Source organism: Jaculus jaculus, chromosome 8 (assembly GCF_020740685.1).
Source record: "Jaculus jaculus isolate mJacJac1 chromosome 8, mJacJac1.mat.Y.cur, whole genome shotgun sequence".
Taxonomy (NCBI): Eukaryota; Metazoa; Chordata; class Mammalia; order Rodentia; family Dipodidae; genus Jaculus; species Jaculus jaculus.
The window spans coordinates 56,167,801-56,190,939 of NC_059109.1; the positions used below are offsets into that span (position 1 = coordinate 56,167,801).

Sequence of the window (23,139 nt, forward strand, 5' to 3'; positions counted from 1 at the left end):
AAAAAATCGAATAACCCAATTAAAAATGGGCTAAGGAACTAAACAGAGTTCTCAAAAGAAGAAATACACAAACATCTAAAAAAAAAAAGTTCTACATCCTTAGACATCTGAGAAATGCAAATTAAAACTACCTTGAGATTCCATCTCACTCCTGTCAGGATGGCTATCAAGAACACAAATGACAATAAGTGCTGGTGAGGATGCGAAAAAAGAGGAACCCTTCTACACCGTCGGTGGGAATGTAATCCGGTACAGCCATTGTGGAAATCAGTGTAGAGGTTCTCGAGACAGCTATAAATAGATTTGCCATATGACCCAATTATACCACGCCTAGGCATATATCCTAAGGACCTGTCACACTACCTTAGATACTCGCTCAACCATATTTATTACCACTCTAGTCACAATAGCTAGGAAATGGAACCAGCCTAGATATCCCTCAGCTGATGAGTGGATAATAAAGATGTGGTACATTTATACAATGAAGTTTTGCTCATTGGTAAAGAAAAAATTATGGAATTTGCAGGGAAACTGATGGACCTGGAAAGAATTATACTTAGTGAGGTAACCCAGGCTCAGAAAGCCAAGTGCCACATGTTCTCTCACCTTCATGGATCCTAGCTACAAATGTTTAAACTTGTATGTGAGTTGGAATAAAACTTGGTAGCAGCTGGGTATGGTGATGCACGCCTTTAATCCAGCACTTGGGAGGCAGAGGTTGGGGGACTGCCGTGAGTTCGAACAAAAAAAGAAAAACACTTGGTAGCAGAGGCCAGTAAGCTAGAAAGGGGCTATAAGGGAGGGAGGAGAGGGGAGGACTTAAGGGGATGGTATTGTGTCTGTAAGTAGAAGAACAGATCACTGGGGATGGAAAGACCTAAGTGAGGTGGGGGGAAGAGATTGAGTAAAGAAAGGGTAGAGGGAAGAGTTAATCAAATTCTAAGAGGGTATGAATAAGTCCTATGGAAACGTACTATTTTGGACAATGGCACACCCAGAAGTCATAGATTGTTACTAGAAAACTTTCAGTGCCAGGGATGGGATACCTTCCAGTGAGTTGTTGGCCAGGGAGGTCACTGATACCCCCAAAAACATTACAGGCCATTGCCAAGGCCCTTAGTTTCCCACCATGAATAGATGAGAAGACCTTATTGCTAAAGACTCCACATGCTTGGGCTGCAAGTTCACTGAGAAATCAAGCTGGGGCTGGGCTGAAAACCTCCTCCTTACAGACCAGCTGACAGAAAGCTGGAAAAAGCTATGCTGAATGCAGCTCCATAGGAGAGAGAGACGACATCAGCGGAGATACTCAACAGTGGACACTGCAAGCCTTAAGTTTGGCTAACCAGGCCAAAAGACCAAACAGGAGCAATAGTGGCATGTCTGTTATAGGGGAAACCAACTGCTCTCGACTTGAACTGGAGGCCTGCTCTGTGGGGAAGGTATACACATACCTTGTAGGTTCTGGGGAATCACACCTGGGTCCTTAGGCTTTGCAAGCTAGCACCTTAACCACTAAGCAATCTCTCCAGCCCTCAATATTTTTGATTTGTTAACGTGTGGTATTTACATTTGTGGAGATGTGTGTGTAATATGTAACAGGGAACAATATAGGTATGTATATGGAAAATAAATCTGTTCAATTAACTAGGCAAAAAATAACAAGCTCAGAACCAGTATCATTTAGAGGAACAGGGTAACCTGAATCATATTCCAAAGGACTTACTAGTACAATATAATATGATATCCTGAAGTACTAAAGGAGTTCTGTAGTTCTATGTAAATTCAAGTACTTGTTCTAAATATCCTGATAAGACTCAGATCTTCAGACCTTTAACCCCAAAAGAAAATGTTCTAGTCTCAAAAGGCTGCATTCCTAGTAGAAAAAACTTTGGAAGAACAGTCAATCACTAGCAGATTAATATTTTAATAGTTTAACATCTTTAACAATGAAACAATATACTTTATTGCAAATAAGTAGTAGTTTTCCTAGGAATCGCCAAAAGACAGCTCAGGAACACAAATTTAAGCATATTTCTTTCATGTCTAGCACAAAAAAAAAATCACATTCAAATAATTTATAAATAATTACCAATCTGCCCTAGCTAATAATCATTAGTCATACAGTCGCCTGTCAAAACATAGACAGGAAGGACTAGAGGTGGTTCAATGGGTCAAGTGCTCACCATACAACATCCACCTAAAAGCCAGGCACAGTGGTACACTCCTATAATGCTGGGGAGACACAGACAGAACATCCCTGAGGCTTGCTGGCAAGCTCATCTAGCCTAATTGCTAAGTTTCAGGTTGAATGAAGTCCCGTCCAAACATCAAGGTAAAGAGTGACTGAAGACAACTCCCAGGGTCAACTGTTGGCCTCCACAGCCTACACGCACACGTGTGCACCTGCACCCAAACAGGCACAGACACATACAAGCGAGTGATAGATAGAAACTTCCTTTTCATCCAGCAAGCATTCTAGCTCCATTTTTTTTTCATTATTTTTCTTTATTTGCAAGCAGAGAGAAAAGAGAGAGAAAATGAGCATCCCAGGGCCTCCTGCTGCTGTCAACTCCAGATGCATGCATCACTTTGTGCATCTGGCTTTATGTGGGTACTGGAGAACTGAACTCAGGCTGCAGGCTTCGAAAGCATCTTTAACCACTGAGCCATCTCCCCTGCTCCTCTAGCTCCACTTTTAAAAGCAAATATTGGAGCCTAGCAGAGCCTAGTTGTAACCAAGTAAGAGAGGAAGAAAATAATGAGGAGGCTAAAAACTCAGAATTCAACATCATGCTGAGTGAGCTCCTTAATTCTGTCCATGCAGTGATCAACGGCATTAATAAGTAAAGGAATCCAGCTGTCTTCTGGCTGAGGGCTCACATGGCTTGCTCTGGAAATGAAATGGGAAAAAAAAAAGTTAAAACTTAGCAGTGTCAGTGAAAATCCCTTCTCACAGGAGGTACACAGAAGGAATTATAGTAAGAGGAAAGCTCCTTCATAGAAACTCAGCTTCTTCATAACCCACAGCCACCCTTCCTAGTCTTTGCAATGGGGGAGAACAGTTTTTGAAAACAGCTAGTTTTATTCTCAAAAAGCTACCTGGGGAGATATCTTCATACTTACTTTGTAATTTCAAGTGCCTTCAATAAAACAGACACCAGTTTCCCAGACTAGAAAAGAAACAAAAGTTACTCACCCTGAATACTACTATCAAAAGGAAAGCTTGGGGCTGGAGAGATGGCTTAGCATTTAAGACACTTGCCTGCAAAGCCTAAGGACCTAGGTTTGATTCTCCAGTACCCACAAAAGCCAGATGCACAAGGTGGTGCGTGCATGCAGAGTTTATTTATGGCTAGAGGCCCTGGCACACCTGTTTGGTTTTTTTTCAAAAAAGGCTTGGGGACCTAGGAACTGGCTCGGGGTGGGGTGGGGAAGGTGGGTAAGAGCACTTACTTTAAGCACAAGCTTGAGGGCCTGAGATCTCATACTTGTTCAATCCCTAGCACCCTATTAAAAAAAAAAAAAAAAACTGGGCATGGAAGCTGGAGAGATGACTCAGTGGTTTAGGCACTAGTCAGCGAAGTCCAATGAGCTGGGTTCAATTCCCCAGTACCCACATAAAGCCAGGTGTACAAAATGGTGCATATATCTGGAGTTCGCTTGCAGTGGCCATAGCCCCTGGCATGCCCATTCTCATTCTCTCTCTGCTTACAAATATGTGTATGTGTGTGTATGTATGTGTAGATATATATAATGTATGTGTGTGTTTATGTATGTGTGTGTGTGTTATATACACACACACACATATATGTATATGTACATGTGTATATATATATATATATATATATCTCCAAAACTACTGACTAGGTTAAGGTGGTCAGATTATAAATTCTTCTCTACTTAGCAAAGTGTCATGCATAATGTTGTATAACATTTTAGTTTCAAAGTTTAAATGTCTTTAATTTGAAAAGAACATATAAAAGCAATTATAAGGTTATGGCAGGACAGTGAATTCAAAAGCAGCCTGAATTAATACAGTGAAACTGCCTCAAAAATAAAAACAAAAAAAGGAAAAAAACCCAGAAAGAAGACTGAGCAGGGCATGGTGGCACACGCCTTTAATTCCAGCACTTGGGAGGCAGAGGTAGGGGAATAGCCATGAGTTTGAGACCACCCTGAGACTACATAGTGAATCCCAGGTAAGCCTGGGCTAGAGTGAGACCCTACCTCAACAGGCCCCCCTCCAAAAAGAAATATTTTTTAAAAAATCATGTATAGAACTTTAAGATCAATGTCAAGTTAACCTGGGGATCTAGAGGACGTGAGGATGTAGCTCAGTGGTAGAGCCCTTGCCTAACATGCAAATGACCTTGGATTCAACCCTTAGCACTACCAAAAGAAACAAAGGGATGGATTATGGCAACATATAAAATATGATAAATATATTACATATTTCTAAATTACTACCAATATATTGTATTTGGGATATTTGATAAGACATCTTGCTGAACAAATTTCTCAGGAAGCCAACTTATTTTTTGAGGGAGGGTCTCACTCTAGCCCAGGCTGACCTGGCATTCACTCTGTAATCCAGGCTAGCCTAGAACTCACAGTGATCCTCCTACCTCTACCTCTCAAGTGCTGGGAATGAAGGTGTGCACCACCACACCCAGTGGAAGTCATTAAGTATACACTTTGTATGGATACATCACATGTTGGTACCATCCTTTCCCTGTCCCCAATCCACTAAGGGCCCTTCTCAGTGGGATTACTAGTACTCGCCATGGGGTTGTGGGTTGTAGGAGCAGCAGTCAGTCACTGGGAGGGGAGGAGGAAGCTTTTTTTTTTATTTTTTTTTTAATTTTTATTTATTTATTTGACAGAGAGAGAGAGAATGGGCGTACCAGGATTTCCAGACACTGCAAACCAACTCCAGACATGTGCACTCCCTTGTCCATCTGGCTAACATGGGTCCTTAGGAATCGAGCCTTGAACCGGGGTCCTTAGGCTTCATAGGCAAGTGCCTAACCGCTACACCATCTCTCCAGCCCGCAAGCTAATTTTTAATTGACAACCGTCATACATGTACATAATATATTTTGATCATAATCCCCTCCCATTACCTTCTTTTGTTCCCCCTCCCTCTGCCACTTAACCCCTTCCTCTCGCTAACTAGACCCTCTTCTATTTTAATGTCTTTTATTTCCCTTCTCCATCATCTGTGATGGAATGTTGATGGACTCAATATTGTGTCCAACTAATGGACTGTAGCTGTAAGGTTAAGAATGCAGCAACTACAGAAAGTCAATTTTTAGAAAGTTAATGTAGAGAAAAGTTAATGACCATAAAAAGCTAAAGATGACCAGGTGTGGTGGCATACACCTTTAATCCCAGTATTTGAGAGACAGAGGTAGGAGGATCGCTGTCAGGCTGAGACTACAGAGTGAGTTCCAGGTCAGCCTAGACTAGAATAAGACCCCACCTTGAAAAATCAAACCAAAACAAAACAAACCTAAAGATGTCTCTTTTAATGAATTTTCTCCCACTTTATTATCAAATACTCTGATTCATCCTAGGCTGGAGATATAACTTGGTGGAAGGATGCTTGCCTAGTAAGTGTGAGAGGTCCTGGGCTCAGTACCCAGTAATGCTACAACAACAATGACGACAACAAAACGCACTTGTCACATTAAGTATGAGGGCCTAAGAAGGCCTGATTTGCACCTTCAGAACCCATGACATACAACACACACACAAAACCTAATATAATTTTACATATGCTTCCAATATTTTTATAAGAAGGAGATGGCACTTAAAAGAATATAATAAAGTCAGATTTTTGGGAGTTGCATGCATTGTGCACATGTGCGTGAGTGTGGAAGCTAGAAGTGGTACTGGACATCCTCCTTGCTCACTCTCCCCTTTGATTTACTGAGGCAGGGGATTTCACTTGAAGCCAGACCTTGCGGATCTGGCTGGTGTACCTAACCAGCTTGTTCTGGGGATCTTGTCTCTACCACCCAAGTGCTGGGATTACCGGTGGGCTGCCACGCCCATCCAGCAGTTACTTGGATGCTGGAGATCTAAACTCCAGTTATCATGCTTGCATGGCAAGCACTTTATCCACTGAGTCATCTCCCCAGCCTTCAGATTTTAAAAAATATTTTATTTTTTTCAAGCAGAAAGAGAGACAGAGAATAAGCACATTAGGGCCTCTAGCCACTACAAACAAACTCCAGATACAGGTGCCACTTTGTGTGTCTGGCTTTACATGGGTACATGGGAATCAAACCCAGGTCATTAGGCTTTGCAGGCAAACACCTTAAGTGCATCATAAAAGCACATGGCTACTATAATTCAACTTCACAAATATGGACAAACTGTGACACTGTTGGACCTGCACACAAGTTTGACAAGTAAACACGCACTACATAGTTTAGAGGAAGCAATCAGGTTGGTGACTATTCTTTCAAAGCTGGTACTTACATTGATTCTCACAGTGAGGTGACACATAGGTGGATAGATGCTCAGAGCCAAATCATCCACACTGAGTAGAAGACAAAAATAACCATTAACAAAAAAGGACATGGACCAGCTTGTTTTCAGTATACAAATATAATTGTAACAAGGGAGAAACTGACATTCCTAGAAATTCTTATCAATTCCTTAAATTGAATAAACAGAAAAGCAATACACAATCAATTCAACCAGTATTTATTGAAACAAATACCTATTTCACTAGAGAGATAGAGAAAAATGCCTTTTGTTCACAGGATGGGATATGACTAGTCAAAAAAAATGAGAATTATGGGCTGGAGGGATGGTTTAGCAGTTAAGGCAGTTGCCTGCAAAGCCTAAGGACCCAGGTTCAATTCTCCAGTACCCAAGTAAGCCAGATGCACAAGGTGTTGCATGCATCTGGAGTTTGTTTACAGTGGCTGGAGGCCCTGGCATACCCATTCTCTCTATCTGCCTCTTTCCTGTGCACCACCACACCTGGCTTACATGATATTCTTGTTAAAAAAGATTTAACATGGGCTGGAGAGATGGCTTAGTGGTTAAGGTACTTGCCTGTGAAGCCTAAAGACCCAAGTTTCCATTTCCCAGTACCCACATAAGCCAGATGCACAAGGTGACGTGTCACATGCATCGAGTTCATTTGCAGTGGTTAGAGAGGCTTTATTGCGCCCATTATCTCTCTCTCTCAAACAGATTAACAAATAAATAAATATAACATAACTTTTAAAAAAGATTTAACTTGACTGCAATTATGAGAAAATAATTTTATGACTCTAAATTTTTATAGTCTTTAAGGTAACTAACCTGTATAATTCTGAAATGGCAATGTCAATCAGACTAAAAGAGATAAGGAATGTTCTAGATTGCAAGAAACTAAATGTAACATTAAACTTTGATGAAACTAAATTTTATGAGACTTTTAGAGACAAATGGGAGTGATCTCAATATTATGTATTTTTTTTTTTGCATGTGTGTAATGTATGCATGTGTATATGCCCATGCAGTACCCCATGAGTTTGCCTGCAACAGGGTGTACTTGCCTGGGCATATACCAGTGGTGGCCAAACCAATATACTGTCCCACTCCATAGCTCTTCTTCCCTGTCTTATTTCACCCAGAGTTCTTACTGACTTCAGAGCTTGTTGCCCCCACCCTGACAATTCTCAGATCTCTACTCTCCTATAGGACTTGGGTTAGAGACACACATGGCCACACCCAGCTCTTTATAAAGTGGGTCTTGGGGATCAAACTCAAACTATCTCTCAGAGCTCCTCAGGCCCTTATGTGTATACAGAAATTGCTCTTAACAACTGAGCCATTTTTCTAGCCTGTTTAATTTCTTAAATATGAATTCCTTTCTTAGAAGGTAAGTGCTCAAGTATCTAGAGGTAAAATGGCATTTATGTGTATACTTAACTCTTAAATTGTTTAGAAAAAAAAAATATGGTATAGATTAAAAAATAAAATAAAGAGGCTGGAGAGATGGCTCAGCGGATTGCCAGCCCAAGACTACAGAGTGAATTCCAGGTCAGCCTGGGATAGAGTGAGACTGTACCTCGAAAAACTAAAACAACAATAAAAAATAAAAAACCTTGGGGAAAAAAACCCTGGAGCAACAGCAGCACCTCAGATCAGAATGCTCCTGTCACCTCAGTTAACAAACTGACCTGGGGCTGATCTCATTGGAAATATCCACAATGTCATCCAACTGGGCCACCTGGTCCTTCTTCCCATTCTCTGCCACTAAAATCCGGATTTTCTTGAGAGCAGCTTTGGATGCTCTCACCAATGCAAGGCATGGGGTTATGAGCTCTTGATCATCTTCTGACCAGTATGAGTCCTGGTTGCTTGGACACTCCAATACCCCATCCTCCTCACCATGGTTGTCAGCATTGTCCTCAGAATCATTCAGAAGGCCACAGTAAGGGTCACATTCTTCCACAGCCTAAGACATGCCATGATACCATTAATCACTACTTCACCAATAGCCACAAAACTGAATCACTTCATAAGCCACATTCTCACTTTTCCTTGTCCAGCAAAGGAACAAAGAGGAGTGGTACTAAGTCACAAACCACAGCACAGTGGACGATGGAAGCCAAGACAAGAGTGAGAGTGGGATTCTTCAGTCAATATGATCAGCTCCCATCTGATGGTCATGAAGTTGCTCCTCACCTGCTCCATCTCTTCATGGGCATCCTTCACAAGATCCACACTCTTCGTCAGCATCAGAAGGGCTGCCGCTTTGTTATCTACAAGTGAAAAATATCACAAGCACTAGAATTAGAAGAGAAACACAATCGTTCTCTTAACACTACAAAAGCCAAGCATTTTCTTTTTTGAAGAGTACCAAGATTAACAAAGTTTAATGTATAACTCTTCTATATTCACAAGAAAAAAAAAATGTCACATATTTCTTATCACAGTCCTCTTAATGACCACTTTTAGTCTCTCTGGCTCTCTCTCTTTTGCATGTGTATGCTGATACGTATTTCCCATACACATGTGTGCAGAAGCCAAAGGAGAACACTGTTCACTTGTTCTGTTTCCCTGAGACAGACTCTCACTGAGCCTGGCAATGTCGCTGCTGTTTTTGGCTGGACTACCTAACCAGCAAGCTCCAGTAATTCTTTGGTCTTCACTCACTGCAGGACTGGGATTACAGAAATGTGTGGCCATGCCCAGCTGTTGATGTTGGTGCTGGGGAATCAAATTCAGGTGGTCCCAAGCTCTCTCACACACAAGACAATGCCCACATTCATTGAGCCATGTCCCCAGCCCAGCTCTGCTTAACTGCTTTAGTGTGCCACATAACACTGCTCCTGAGGCAGCAGTAAGAAAACAAATCATATGTACTCAACAAGAGACAGCTACAGCAAGAGGAGTCTGAATTTAAAAGGGGTGGAAGCCGGGCATGTTGGCACATGCCTTTAATCCCAGCACTCGGGAGGCAGAGGCAGGAGGATCGCCATGAGTTCAAGGCCACCCTGAGGCTACAAAGTGAATTCCGGGTCAGCCTGGACCAGAGTGAGACCCTACCTTGAAAAACTAAAAAAATAAAAAAAGAAAATTAAAAGATATAGCTCAGTGGTAATGTGCCTGCCTGCCATGTCACAGGTTTGATTTCCCAGCACTTCCAAAAAAAATGCCAAAGTCGGGCTGGAGAGATGGCTCAGCGGTTAAGCGCTTGCCTGTGAAGCCTAAGGACCCCGGTTCGAGGCTCGGTTCCCCAGGTCCCACGTTAGCCAGATGCACAAGGGGACGCACGCGTCTGGAGTTCATGTGCAGAGGCTGGAAGCCCTGGCGCGCCCATTCTCTCTCTCTCCCTCTATCTGTCTTTCTCTCTGTGTCTGTCGCTCTCAAATAAATAAATAAATAAATAATTTTTAAAAAAAAAAGCCAAAGTACTAAACTGAATAGTTTTGATGGAAAGTTATATATTGTTTCGTTAAACTATAGAAATTAAAATACAAAGCCATGCATGGTGGCCCACACCTTTAACCCCAGCACTTGGGGAGCTCAGGTAGATGGATCACCATGAGTTTGAGGCCAGTCTGGGCTACAGAGTGAGTTCCAGGTCAGCCTGGGCTTAAGTGACATCCTGCTTCAAAAAAATTTTAAAAATAAAATATATACATAAAATAAAATAAATCAGGTGTCAAAGATGCTACAAAGACGGAAACTAGGTATGAGGGCACTCTCTGCTTTGGCTAGCATCCCACTGTGGTGACTTGAATCAGATGGCCCCATAAACTCATGAGTTCTGTATGCTTGGCTCCTAACTGGTAGCAATCTGAGAGGTGGAGCCTTGCTGGAGGTGGTATGTTGTTAGGGGTGGGTTTAGGGGTATTAGCCAGCTCCCCCTTTCCAAAGTTTGGCTCACTCACCTGTGCTAACTGCTTTCCAACTGCTGTGGCAAAGGTGATATCCACCCTCTTTTCATGCCATGCTTTCCCCTGCCATCAGGAAGCTTCCCCTCAAGACTGTAAGCCAAAATAAAAAACTTTCCTCCCATCAGTAGCTTTTGGTCGAGTGCTTTATCTCAGCAATGAAACAGTAAGTACAACACCCACTCATACCCACCTCTTGGTATCTGAGGCACCTGCTGGCAAGCAACCCAGACACTGTTGCAGGAAATAAGGTCATTGTTCTCAGGGCTGGGAAAAGGAATTGATAAGAAAACATCAATAACCTAAGTTCTTATCTCCTAAAAAAACTTCTTCCTACTGGTCATTATTCTCAGGTATCGATAACTTAGGTTACTAGTATGAATTTTTCCTTCCTGAATCAAGGAAACCTAGTAACTCACACTGTGGCACTACTACCTCTGAGGTGGAGTGACAAGAAGCACTTCCAGGAGCTGAACCATGCTATCCACGATGTCCAGAGTGGCATTCCGTACCAGCTTTCTGAGGGTGATTCCTATGACCAAACCCAAAGAGTAAGAGGCCTGCTTTCCTTTTCAGGGGCCACTGTATGTTCTTCTGAAGTCTTAGCATTACATACTCTAAGGTAAAGAGCACCCACATGCTTTAAGTCATGTGCTAGCATAAAACTTAGGTCTTACTTATATCCTCATGTCATTTTCTTCCAACTATTCTCCAACAGTTCTATAGCAAAACCTTCCCATGACAGCATGCATTCATTCATTAAGGACACTGGCCCTTTGACAACTGAGGCTACAACACTGGAAGTTTAAGCCATTTGTGAGTAACTCTGGTGATCTACGACACATATCCATCTATAATTTTGGCCTAACTATAATCAAAGCAGAAATCTACAGGTGAGTCTGGTGGACACTTAACTTGTGAAGGAATTTGAAAACCGGGTATAGTATATGAATGGGAAAGAATAGGAATGGCCTGATCCTGGGTATGAAACTGACATTCAACCAGCATCTCCAGCAGTTGGAAAGAGGAAGTGAATTAAAAGCCTTAAATGTCAGGCAAACCAAGAACGATGGAAAGAGAGGCATATAACATCTGCACCGTAGCATAATGAAATGCTTAACTCATTAGTCACCATGAAAAAAATTACTTTTGACTTCATTTTCTGGAAGAAAATTACATACTCAAAATTGGAAAAAGATAGATATCTTGGTATATAATCTATTATACCAAAAAATATGTAGCTGATCAATGCAATGACTTACCCTGGTCCTTGGGGAATGAGTAGTATACTGTAATAATTGCCTTGGTGGCAGCATGGACTTGCTCACAGACTCTCTGGGTTTCCTAAGAGGTGATGGACCAATTTCAGGATGAGAAAGGAGGAATGGTTACTATCAATGCAGCCAACCCATCTACAGAGGAAATGAACATCTGTGTACAGTAAGCATCATCAAGTGTTTTCTGATAGCCTATGAGTCAGGCCTTATACTACCTACAATCATCCAACACCAGAAAGTTAGCTACATACCAGACAGAGGCTAAACACTCAATAAAGAATTAAGAAATAGAAGAAAAAAACTTATTTTTCCTACTCTCTATCCTGATATTCAGAGCACAACATAGAAATATGTATCTTCAACTAGGAGTAAGCAAAGTATGGCTCAGAAGCCAAATCAGGCCAACTGTTAAGGTTTTTCTTGTTTTGTTTTGTTTTTGTGGTTTTTCAAGGTAGGGTCTCACTCTAGCTCAGGCTAACCTGGAACTCACTATATAGTCTTAGGGTGGCCTTGAACTTATGGCAATCCTCCTACCTCTGTCTCCTGAGTGCTGGGATTAAAGTCATGCATCACCACACCCAACTTTTTTTTTTTTTTTTGAAAGTAACAGAGAGAGAAAGAGGCAGATAGAGAGAGAGAAAATGGGTGTGCCAGGGTCCCCAGCCACTGCAAACGAACTCCAGATGCATGCACCCCCTTGAGCATCTGGGTCCTGGGGAATTGAGCCTCAAACTGGGATCCTTAGGCTTCACAGGCAAACACTTAACCGCTGAGCCATCTCTCCAGCCCTTGTTTTGTTTTTTCAAGTAGGGTCTTGCTCTAGCCCAGGCTGACCTGGAATTCACTGTGTAATCTCAGAGTGGCCTCAAACTTACAATGATTCTCTTACCTCTGCCTCCCAAGAGCTGGGATTAAAGGCGTGGGCCAGGCAGAGGTAGGATTGCCATGAGGTTGAGGCCAACCTGAGATTACACAGTGAATTCCAGGTCAGCCTGGGCTAGAACAAGACCCTGCCTTTAAAAGAGGACAGTTATATTATTTCAAGGTATCTAGATAGAGCTGGAGTATAATTCTGTGGTAGAATATTTGCATAGCACAGGTGAGGTTACAGATTTAACCCACAGCACTGCAAAAATTCAATAAATTGGGATGGGAACATGGCTTATCAGTTAAGGCATTTGCCTGCAAAGCCAAAGGACCCACATAAACCAGATGCACAAGGGGGTGCATGCGTCTGGAGTTCATCTGCAGTGGCTAGAGGTCCTGGCACGCCATGCTTTCTCCTCTTTCTCTCTCTTCCTCTCAAATAAATATGTAAATAAAATGAAATAAATTAATTAAAAATAAGACATATGGGCTGGAGAGATGGCTTACCAGTTAAGGCATTTGCCTGCAAAGCCAAAGGACCCCAGTTTGATTTCTCAGGACCTTCACAGGCCAGATGCTCAAGGGGTGCATGAGTTTGCAGTGGTTTGAGGCCCTGGCACACCCATCATCTCTCTCACAAATAAATAAATAAATAAATTAATTAATTAAATATTTTAAAAAATAAGACATCTGGCTATATAATGACATTGAAGGTAAGGGGCATGATGGTTTAGGTTTAAAGATATTGGCACAGGTTCAATTCCCCAGTACCCATATAAATTCACCGGGCACAGTGGCACACACCTTTAACCCCAGCATTCAGGTGGCAGAGGTGGAAGGATCCCTGTGAGTTCAAGGCTACCCTGAAACTACACAATGAATTCCAGGTCAGCTTGGGCTACAGCGAGACTCTATCTTGAAAAACCAAAATAAATAAATAAATTCAGGGCTGAATAGATAGCTCAGTGGTTAAAAACATTTATCTGCAAAGCCTGACAGCCCAGATTCAATCCATTCATATTCTTTTTTTCTCTTTCTCTCTCCCCCTCTCCCTCTGCGTGCAAATAAATAAACAAAAACTTTAAAAAATGCATAAATTCTTGTTCCAGCAATTTCACCTCTGAGATTTTTTTTCTCCCATATGCACATAGATGATGAGACAAATCACCACATCTTCACTTACAATAGTTGCAAGTTGAAAACAGTTTACAATAGGGTACTGGTTCAATTATGGTTGTAGTTACTCAATATCTAGCAGCAACTACCAAGAACTGAGCAACCTGTTATGTGATGCTAAGAATTAATTTCCAAACTCTTATTAACTTTTTAAAGGAAGACCCAGAACAATGTCTACAGTACTGGATCATTTTTGTGAATAGCCAGACACACATACATAAATATACACAAATGTATATATGCATAGCTTATTTATGAAGTAATACAAAAAAAGAAAAAAGAGAAGAGAAAAATGAACTGGTGTGGGAAGATACACATTTTGGCACATGAATCTTTGCTATCTTCTCAACTTTATATTATCTACATGTGTTACTGATTAAAAATAAAATAAAATTAAATAGGCTGGGTGCAGGGACACACGCCTTTAATCCCAGCTCTTGAGAGGCATAGTGAATTCCTGGTCAGCCTGGGCTAGGGTGAAACCCTACCTTGAAAAACCAAAAAAATAAATAAGTAAAATACACAATATAAAAGGATAAAAAGTGTAGCTTAAACACTGAGTAGACCTACTTAAACTCAACACTATACTGCTTATCACTATTGACCTGAGCCTCTAAACCGGCTTGTTCATCTGTCAATTTAGAAACTTGCCTACTCCAAGCAGGCATGCATTTAGTCTTTCCAACAATGCTGAGAGGTTAAGAACTGCAATCTCAGGCAGCAGAGATAGCTCAACATTTAAGACACTTAACTTGCAAAGCCTAACAACCCAAGTTCGACTCCCCAGTACCCACATAAAGCCAGATGCAAAGTGGCCATGAGTCTGGAGTTCATTTGCATGGTTGGAGGCCCTGGCATGCCCATTATTTCTTTCTTCTCTCTGCTTGCAAATCAATAAATAAACTATTTTTAAAATAGTTTATTTATTTGAGATAGAGAACAGGTGTGCCACGGCCTCCAGCCACTACAAACGCACTTCAGACACATGGCCCACCTTGTGCATCTGGCTTACGTGAGTCCTGGGGAATCGAACCTGAGGACTCGAACCTGGGTCCTTTGGCTTTGCAGACAAGCCATTTCTCCAGCCCCCATAAATAAACTATTTTTAATGTTTTGCTTTTTATTTATTTGAGTGTAAGAGAGAAAGAAGGAAGGGGGGGGGCAGAGAACGGTGCTCCAGAGCCTTCAGCCCCTGCAAACAAACTCCAGATGCAAGTCACCACCTTGTGCATCTAGCTTTACGTGGGTCTTTAGTTTTGTAGGCAAATGCCTTAACCACTAAGCCATCTCGCCAGGCCAAATAAACTACTTTTAAAAGGAACTGTGATAGATAAGTAAATCTGGGTGACCTTAAAAGGTAGAAGAGGAGCACGCCTGTAATCCCGGGGAGGCAGAGGCAGGAGGACCAAGGCCACTCTGAGACTACATGAATTCCAGATCAGCCTGGATTATAGTGAAACCCTACCTCGAAAAACCAAAGGGAAAAAAAGAGAAGAACACGCGAAGATTTCTGACAGGCAGCTTAAGAATTCCAGTAAGTGAAGCCCACCTGAGGAGACGGCAGCGGAGGCCGACAGAAGACTGTGGTCAGAGCCGTGGCTTCCCGGGACACCCTCACGGCGGCCTCATCTAGGAGGGGTGGGGGTGACGGGCAAGGGTAAAGACAGTGACAAAGGTTAGAGCTGCAGCTGCCTTTTACATATCGCATCCTTCTCCACTCTTCCAGGCCTAAAGGTCTCAAACCAACTCCAGAAATCCCTGGCTACCTCAGCCTCCCAAGGGAGGAGGGCAGAGGGAGGGGCTGTCACTCCACTGGGGACGGGGAAAGAGGGCGACGCGCTCACCGAGTCTTCTCCAAAACGCCTCTCGACTGAACTCGGCGCTCTCCTGGGCTTCGCCGACTGCGGAGAGCGGACGGGACGAAGAGGGAGGCGAGGTGAGCGGAGCGGCCTCCACGCCGCCCGCCCGCCCGCCAGCCGGGACGACCCAGTGCCCGCCCCGGCCCGGCCACTCACCCCGCACCCCCGGCACCAGCGACCGCAGCTCCGCAGCCAAGAGCCGTAGCTGCTCCGGAGGAGGAGGCAGGACGGGGACGGCGGGCGCCGCGCCAGCCATGGCTCGGCGGGGTCCCAACGCCACCAAAGCCACTACGGAAGACGAATGGCCCAAGATGCCACACTTCCGGGGCCAAACCAGACTCGTTTCCGTCAACAACCCGTGGAGTCGAACTCCGTCCCTGCCACAGACCCGCACGCGCCCCGCCCCGCCTGGTCCCGTGGCTCACTCACACCCGCCCCGCCCAACCTGCTCCCCCACCCGCCCTCAAACCCGCCCCGCCCAGCCTGATCTCCTCCCTCCCTCACACCCGCCCCGCCCAGCCTGATCTCCTCCCTCCCTCACACCCGCCCCGCCCAGCCTGCTCCTCCTCCCTCCCTCCCGCCCGCCCCGCCCAGCCTGATCTCCTCCCTCCCTCACACCCGCCCCGCCCAGCCTGCTCCTCCTCCCTCCCTCACGCCCGCCCCGCCCAGCCTGCTCCTCCTCCCTCCCTCACGCCCGCCCCGCCCAGCCTGATCTCCTCCCTCCCTCACACCCGCCCCGCCCAGCCTGCTCCTCCTCCCTCCCTCACACCCGCCACGCCCAGCCTGCTCCTCCTCCCTCCCTCCCGCCCGCCCCGCCCAGCCTGATCTCCTCCCACCCTCACACCCGCCCCGCCCAGCCTGCTCCTCCTCCCTCCCTCACGCCCGCCACGCCCAGCCTGCTCCTCCTCCCTCCCTCACGCCCGCCACGCCCAGCCTGCTCCTCCTCCCTCCCTCACGCCCGCCACGCCCAGCCTGCTCCTCCTCCCTCCCTCACGCCCGCCCCGCCCAGCCTGATCTCCTCCCTCCCTCACGCCCGCCCCGCCCAGCCTGCTCCTCCTCCCTCCCTCACGCCCGCCCCGCCCAGCCTGCTCCTCCTCCCTCCCTCACACCTGCCCCGCCCAGCCTGCTCCTCCTCCCTCCCTCACGCCCGCCACGCCCAGCCTGATCTCCTCCCTCCCTCACGCCCGCCCCGCCCAGCCTGCTCCTCCTCCCTCCCTCACGCCCGCCACGCCCAGCCTGCTCCTCCTCCCTCCCTCACACCCGCCCCGCCCAGCCTGCTCCTCCTCCCTCCCTCACGCCCGCCCCGCCCAGCCTGCTCCTCCTCCCTCCCTCACGCCCGCCCCGCCCAGCCTGCTCCTCCTCCCTCCCTCACGCCCGCCACGCCCAGCCTGCTCTCCTCCCTCCCTCACACCCGCCCCGCCCAGCCTGCTCCTCCTCCCTCCCTCACGCCCGCCCCGCCCAGCCTGCTCCTCCTCCCTCCCTCACGCCCGCCCCGCCCAGCCTGCTCCTCCTCCCTCCCTCACGCCCGCCACGCCCAGCCTGCTCCTCCTCCCTCCCTCACGCCCGCCACGCCCAGCCTGCTCCTCCTCCCTCCCTCACACCCGCCCCGCCCAGCCTGCTCCTCCTCCCTCCCTCACGCCCGCCCCGCCCAGCCTGCTCCTCCTCCCTCCCTCACGCCCGCCCCGCCCAGCCTGCTCCTCCTCCCTCCCTCACGCCCGCCACGCCCAGCCTGCTCTCCTCCCTCCCTCACACCCGCCCCGCCCAGCCTGCTCCTCCTCCCTCCCTCACACCCGCCCCGCCCAGCCTGCTCCTCCTCCCTCCCTCACGCCCGCCCCGCCCAGCCTGCTCCTCCTCCCTCCCTCACGCCCGCCCCGCCCAGCCTGCTCCTCCTCCCTCCCTCACGCCCGCCCCGCCCAGCCTGCTCCTCCTCCCTCCCTCACGCCCGCCCCGCCCAGCCTGATCTCCTCCTCCCTCCCTCACGCCCGCCCCGCCCAGCCTGCTCCTCCTCCCTCCCTCACGCCCGCCCCGCCCAGCCTGCTCCTCCTCCCTCCCTCACGCCCGCCCCGCCCAGCCTGCTCCTCCTCCCTCCCTCACGCCCGCCCCGCCCAGCCTGATCTCCTCCTCCCTCCCTCACGCCCGCCCCGCCCAGCCTGCTCCTCCTCCCTCCCTCACGCCCGCCCCGCCCAGCCTGCTCCTCCTCCCTCCCTCACGCCCGCCCCGCCCAGCCTGCTCCTCCTCCCTCACGCCCGCCCCGCCCAGCCTGATCTCCTCCCTCCCTCACACCCGCCCCGCCCAGCCTGCTCCTCCTCCCTCCCTCACACCCGCCCCGCCCAGCCTGCTCCTCCTCCCTCCCTCACACCCGCCCCGCCCAGCCTGCTCCTCCTCCCTCCCTCACGCCCGCCCCGCCCAGCCTGCTCCTCCTCCCTCCCTCACGCCCGCCCCGCCCAGCCTGCTCCTCCTCCCTCCCTCACACCCGCCCCGCCCAGCCTGATCTCCTCCCTCACGCCCGCCCCGCCCAGCCTGCTCCTCCTCCCTCCCTCACACCCGCCCCGCCCAGCCTGCTCCTCCTCCCTCCCTCACGCCCGCCCCGCCCAGCCTGATCTCCTCCCTCTCCCCCTCACATGAGCTCCGCCCAGCTTGGTGTCCCTCCCTCGCGCCCCATCCGGGTTCCACCTGCAGAACAAGGTTGATTGCACCCGTTTCTTCCTGGAGAGCTGGACAAGAGTCCCCTGCCCCTTTCCCACAGATCCCGCCACAACCTCTCTGCAGCCCAGATGCCAGGCCTACGTTATGTTCCCAGAGGCTTGGCTGCAAAGCTGAAGTCCATATTTCACATTCATCATTTATTTGATTAGTTGAAAACACCCCCGACTAACTACCAGAAGCCCATAACCCTGTAGGAAAACAGGGCTTGGAACAAATAGCTGAAAGGTAGTCAGGGTACAGCCCAAGTCCACACAGGTTCCCTCTGCCTAAAATGGCATCTCTGACAGCTTCTGAGTTCCAAACATGGACCAGATGCTTTACACAGGAAAACCATAATAACACAGGGGCTCTGAGGTACCACTCAGCCCTTACCCTGTGGCTCTCCCTGATTAAGGCTCTTCGCCGAGGTAAAGTCATTAGACTTTCCTGCAGGCCACTCTGCAGGAATCAGTAGTAACGCTCCAACATCCAGAAACCCGGATCAGCAGCTCCTGGAAAGCTCACCCACCAATACCGGCTTTCCAACTGCTACTGGGGCAGAGGTATGGGCTTTAGATGTGGAGGCTGGAATTCTGCCAGTGGTAGTCATGGTCTTCAGGAGCTCAGGTGACTTTTTAAGTGCACCATGAAAGTTCCAAGCTCTGGGGAGTTCAATGTCCAGACACGACGGATAAGTACAGGTGTCAACAATGCTAACCAGGTCCGCAAAGGGGAAAATATAAGCGCCAGGGTGCCATACGTCACATGAAGAAAATAGCAAGAATAAACCTGCCAGATGTACAGCAGTAGCATAAGTAGGTGAACAGGTATAATTCTTAAACATTTTCCTTGGTGAAGATGAGAGCTGAAGTTGTGACCATAGCACCGCTGCAGCAAGCTCCAACACAGGTATGCCATCAACGGGATATTAAAAAACAGCAGCTAGAAAAGAGGACCAGACAGAGTCCTTAATTTCCCACCAAGCCCTGGGGTGGTCAGGTCTCATTATTGAAGACCCTTAAGAATGTTACTATCTTTGGGTTAGATGTTACATGTCTGAATTTTTCTTCTTTGGGGGGGGGAAGGCGGGGTAGGGAGGCTTTGCACATGCTAGGCACTCTACCACTGAACTACAACTACCCAGCTCTTAGATGTCTTTTTTTATTATTATTTCTTTATTTATTTGAGAGCGACAGGCATAGAGAGAAAGACAGATAGAGGGAGACAGAGAGAATGGGCGCACCAGGGCCTCCAGCCTCTGCAAACGAACTCCAGACGCGTGCGCCCCCTTGTGCATCTGGCTAACGTGGTACCTGGGGAACCGAGCCTCGAACCGGGGTCCTTAGGCTTCACAGGCAAGCGCTTAACCGCTAAGCCATCTCTCCAGCCCTAGATGTCTTATTTTTAATTATTTCATCATATACTTGTTTGTAAGACAGTGGTTAACTCTGCCTGTGTCATTTTAATTATCTTAAAGGTAGTACCATTATGTTGAAGCCTAGACAGTGGCTATAACAGTATTTCAGTTGGAATTGAATAGAATTATCTACATGCATGTACACATACCATGGTGACACAGTGTATACTCTTTGTTGGCAGAATGAAATAGGGATTTGGGTGTCTGTATTGTTTGAGGGAGCATGATGTGTATAGAAATATACATTAGATCTAAGTTTTAGTTCAGGGTTAGCTTCTATGTCACTCATTCAATTATTCAATAAATATTTAGAGCTGGAGAGATGGCTTAGCAGTTAAGGCATTTGCAAAGCCAAAGGACCTCAGTTCGATTCCCCAAAATCCCTGTAAGCCAGATGCACAAGGTGGTTTTCTTTGCAGTGGCTGGAAGTCCTGGCATGCCTATTCTGTCTCTCTCCCTCTCTCTCTGTCAAATAAAAATAAATATTTATTCAGCACCCATTATATAGCAGGTATTATGCTAGGTTCTAGGTTAGGAACACACTGTGAACAACTGAAAAAAATTACTATAGACAATATGTATATGTGTGTACATACACATGTATACAGATAATTAAAGACTGTAACAAATTCAATGTGAAGGAACTAAGTGGATGGTAAGAGGAAAACTAGAGGCTGCCCCTTGAAGCATGAAGTTAAACAATGAATCAGTTGATGAAACACATTCCAGGAAGGAACAAATGAAGAGCCCAGGGTTGGGAGAGGTGTTGGCCTCTTTAAGGGAATGCTAACAACTGAGACATGTGAGAGGTGAATCACTGGGACCCCCGCCCCAAACTTTGCAATTAGTAAAATTCCAACTCTAGAATTAGTTTTAAAAAAAAGTGGGGGCTGGAGAGATGGCTTAACGGTTAAGTGCTTGCCTGTGAAGCCTAAGGACCCCGGTTCGAGGCTCAGTTCCCCAGGTCCCACGTTAGCCAGATGCACAAGGGGGCACACGCATCTGGAGTTCGTTTGCAGTGGCTGGAAGCCCTGGCGCGCCCATTCTCTCTCTCCCTCTATCTGTCTTTCTCCCTATGTCTGTCGCTCTCAAATAAATAAATAAAAAATGAACAACAGGGCTGGAGAGATGGCTTAGCGGTTAAGCGCTTGCCTATGAAGCCTAAGGACCCCGGTTCGAGGCTCGGTTCCCCAGGTCCCACGTTAGCCAGATGCACAAGGGGGCGCACGCGTCTGGAGTTCGTCTGCAGAGGCTGGAAGCCCTGGCGCGCCCATTCCCTCTCTCTCCCTCTATCTGTCTTTCTCTCTGTGTCTGTCGCTCTCAAATAAATAAATAAATAAATTTTTAAAAAAAAATTAAAAAAAAAAAATGAACAACAAAATTTTTTTTTTAAAAAAGTGGGGTGAGATTCAGGCTCAAAACAAGACCAGCTAATAGAGTGAGACACTCCAGCCATCGCAGATGAGCATATGGGGCACCATAATGGCACATAAATGTGCATATACCACATATCTACACACACACACACACACAGAGAGAGAGAGAGAGAGAGAGAGAGAAGCAAAAACAATTAACAACAACAAAAACATAAATTCTCTCTCCTGAAATCAACCCTGAATACCAAAATGTATTTTATTTATTTGAGAGAAAGAGGCAGATAGAGAATGGACATATCAGGACCTTCAGTCACTGTAAATGAACTCCAGACACATGAGCCACCTTGTGCATCTAGCTTATGTGGGTCTTGGGGAATCGATCCTCGGTCCTTTAGCTTTGTAAGCAAGCCCCTTAACCACTAAGCCATCCCTCCAGCCCACCAAAATGTATTTTAAATGTTTACACAGTCACTTCTTGGCCTTTTGGCTAAAATTACATATAGATGTTCCAAAAAGGGAAGACTTCAGCTACTAAAATTGCCTTGCAAGTAAAGCAGAAAAGATGATCTATGGTATTGATTTTGGGTATTCTTAAATTGTACTTGTGATTTCTTACCTGAAGAATTCCGACTATAAATGTCAGACTGCCTTGCAGGAAATGACCATTAACAAACATCCCAAAGGAAAAGCAGAAACCCAACTGGCCATCAATTATTTCACCAAAAAACCATGGTCCTAGGAAAGACAATGGACAGAAAAGCAGATTAAAGAACTGTGAATCTGATTATATATTTCATAAGATATTTGCAAAAATAGTCAAGAGCCGGGCATGGTGGCACATGCCTTTAATCCCAGCACTCACTGCCGTGAGTTCGAGGCCACCCTGATACTACATAGTGAATTCCAGGTCAGCCTGGGCTACAGTGAGACCCTACCTCGAAAAACAAAACAAAAAACAAAACAAAAAAAGAATAGTCAAGAGACACAAGCTTATAGTCATCTATAAGCATTTTTTTTTTTTTTTTTTTTGTCTTTCCAGGTAGGGTCTTACTGTAGCTCAAGTCATCTTGAAATTCACTAGTTAGTCTCAGGGTGCCCTCAACCTCATGGCAATCCTCCTACTCCTGCCTCCTGAGTGCTGGGATGTGAGCCACCACACCTGGCATCTATATGCATTCAAAATTTTTTTGTGTTTATTTTTTTAAAATTTTTTTTATTTTTATTTATTTGAGAGCGACAGACACAGAGAGAAAGACAGATAGAGGGAGAGAGAATGAGCGCGCCAGGGCTTCCAGCCTCTGCAAACGAACTCCAGACGCGTGCGCCCCCTTGTGCATCTGGCTAACGTGGGACCTGGGGAACCGAGCCTCGAACCAGGGTCCTTAGGCTTCACAGGCAAGCGCTTAACCGCGAAGCCATCTCTCCAGCCCTATTTTTATTTATTAATTTGAGAAGGACAGAGAGAGAGAGAAAGAAGCAGATAGAGAAAGACAGAGAGAATGGGCACGCCAAGGCCTCCAGCCACTGAAAACAAACTCCAGACACGTGCACCCCCTTGTGCATCTGGCTGGCATGGGTCTTGGGGAATCGAGCCTCGAACCAGGGTCCTTAGGCTTCACAGGCAAGTGCTGTAAGCATTTTAATCCATAGCATTTTTTCCTTTGCTAATTTCTTCTTTGAACTTGATATCCTAACCATTTGCTCTATACTTTTCTGTATTATGAAACTGAGTACATGATCTACCTAGAACAGACATATACTTTATAGATTCTGAAAACAGATGGCATGTGTGGCAATTAATGTATGGTTGTCAACTTGGTAAGATTAGAACCACCATGGAAACAGATCTCTGGAAATACCCGTGAGGGATTTTCTGGATTAGGGTGAGGTAGGAGGCCCCACCCTAAATGCAGGTGGCACCGTTCCATGGGCTGGAATCCAGGACTGAATCAAGGGAGCAGCAGCATTCCTCACTCTGCTTCCTCACTGTGGACTGAATGTGCCCAGCTGCCTCCAGATCCTGACACATGCCCTCCTCACCATGACGGACTGACTATAAGCCAAAGGAAC

General features: G+C 46.5%; 2 protein-coding genes across 4 annotated transcripts in view; both read right to left on the minus strand.

The window, feature by feature from the left end:
* Positions 1 to 1,926: 1,926 nt before the first annotated feature.
* Ccndbp1 (cyclin D1 binding protein 1) lies at positions 1,927 to 15,970 on the minus strand. The gene is made up of 11 exons (XM_004660884.2): positions 15,748 to 15,970; positions 15,577 to 15,633; positions 15,282 to 15,361; positions 11,675 to 11,756; positions 10,848 to 10,944; positions 10,606 to 10,679; positions 8,698 to 8,774; positions 8,190 to 8,467; positions 6,490 to 6,550; positions 3,127 to 3,173; positions 1,927 to 2,893 (listed from the first exon to the last, which is right to left on the minus strand). Exons 1-11 carry the CDS (start codon positions 15,845 to 15,847, stop codon positions 2,779 to 2,781), a joined length of 1,068 nt encoding a protein of 355 aa, XP_004660941.2. The 5' UTR covers positions 15,848 to 15,970; the 3' UTR covers positions 1,927 to 2,778.
* Positions 15,971 to 18,419: 2,449 nt separating this feature from the next.
* The window catches only part of Tmem62 (transmembrane protein 62), a 52,438-nt gene continuing 47,718 nt past the window's right edge, over positions 18,420 to 23,139 (minus strand). For all 3 annotated transcript variants that reach the window (XM_045156527.1, XM_045156529.1, XM_045156528.1), the window contains 2 exons: positions 21,686 to 21,804; positions 18,420 to 19,218 (listed from right to left, as the gene is read on the minus strand). In XM_045156527.1, coding sequence (XP_045012462.1) covers positions 18,892 to 19,218; positions 21,686 to 21,804 — 446 coding nt within the window. In that variant the 3' untranslated portion in view covers positions 18,420 to 18,891. The remainder of the gene's footprint in view (positions 19,219 to 21,685; positions 21,805 to 23,139) is intronic.

Bases quoted from the DNA above. Each gene is read 5' to 3' on its own strand.
- Ccndbp1 (XM_004660884.2), bottom strand. From the start codon at position 15,847: ATGGCTGGCGCGGCGCCCGCCGTCCCCGTCCTGCCTCCTCCTCCGGAG. The intron at 10,945-11,674 runs GTAAGTCATTGC...GTTTGGTCATAG, and splicing joins CTCATTCCCCAAGGACCAGG to GAATCACCCTCAGAAAGCTG. The intron at 6,551-8,189 runs GTCAGTTTGTTA...TCTTCTACTCAG, and splicing joins TCCAATGAGATCAGCCCCAG to TGTGGATGATTTGGCTCTGA.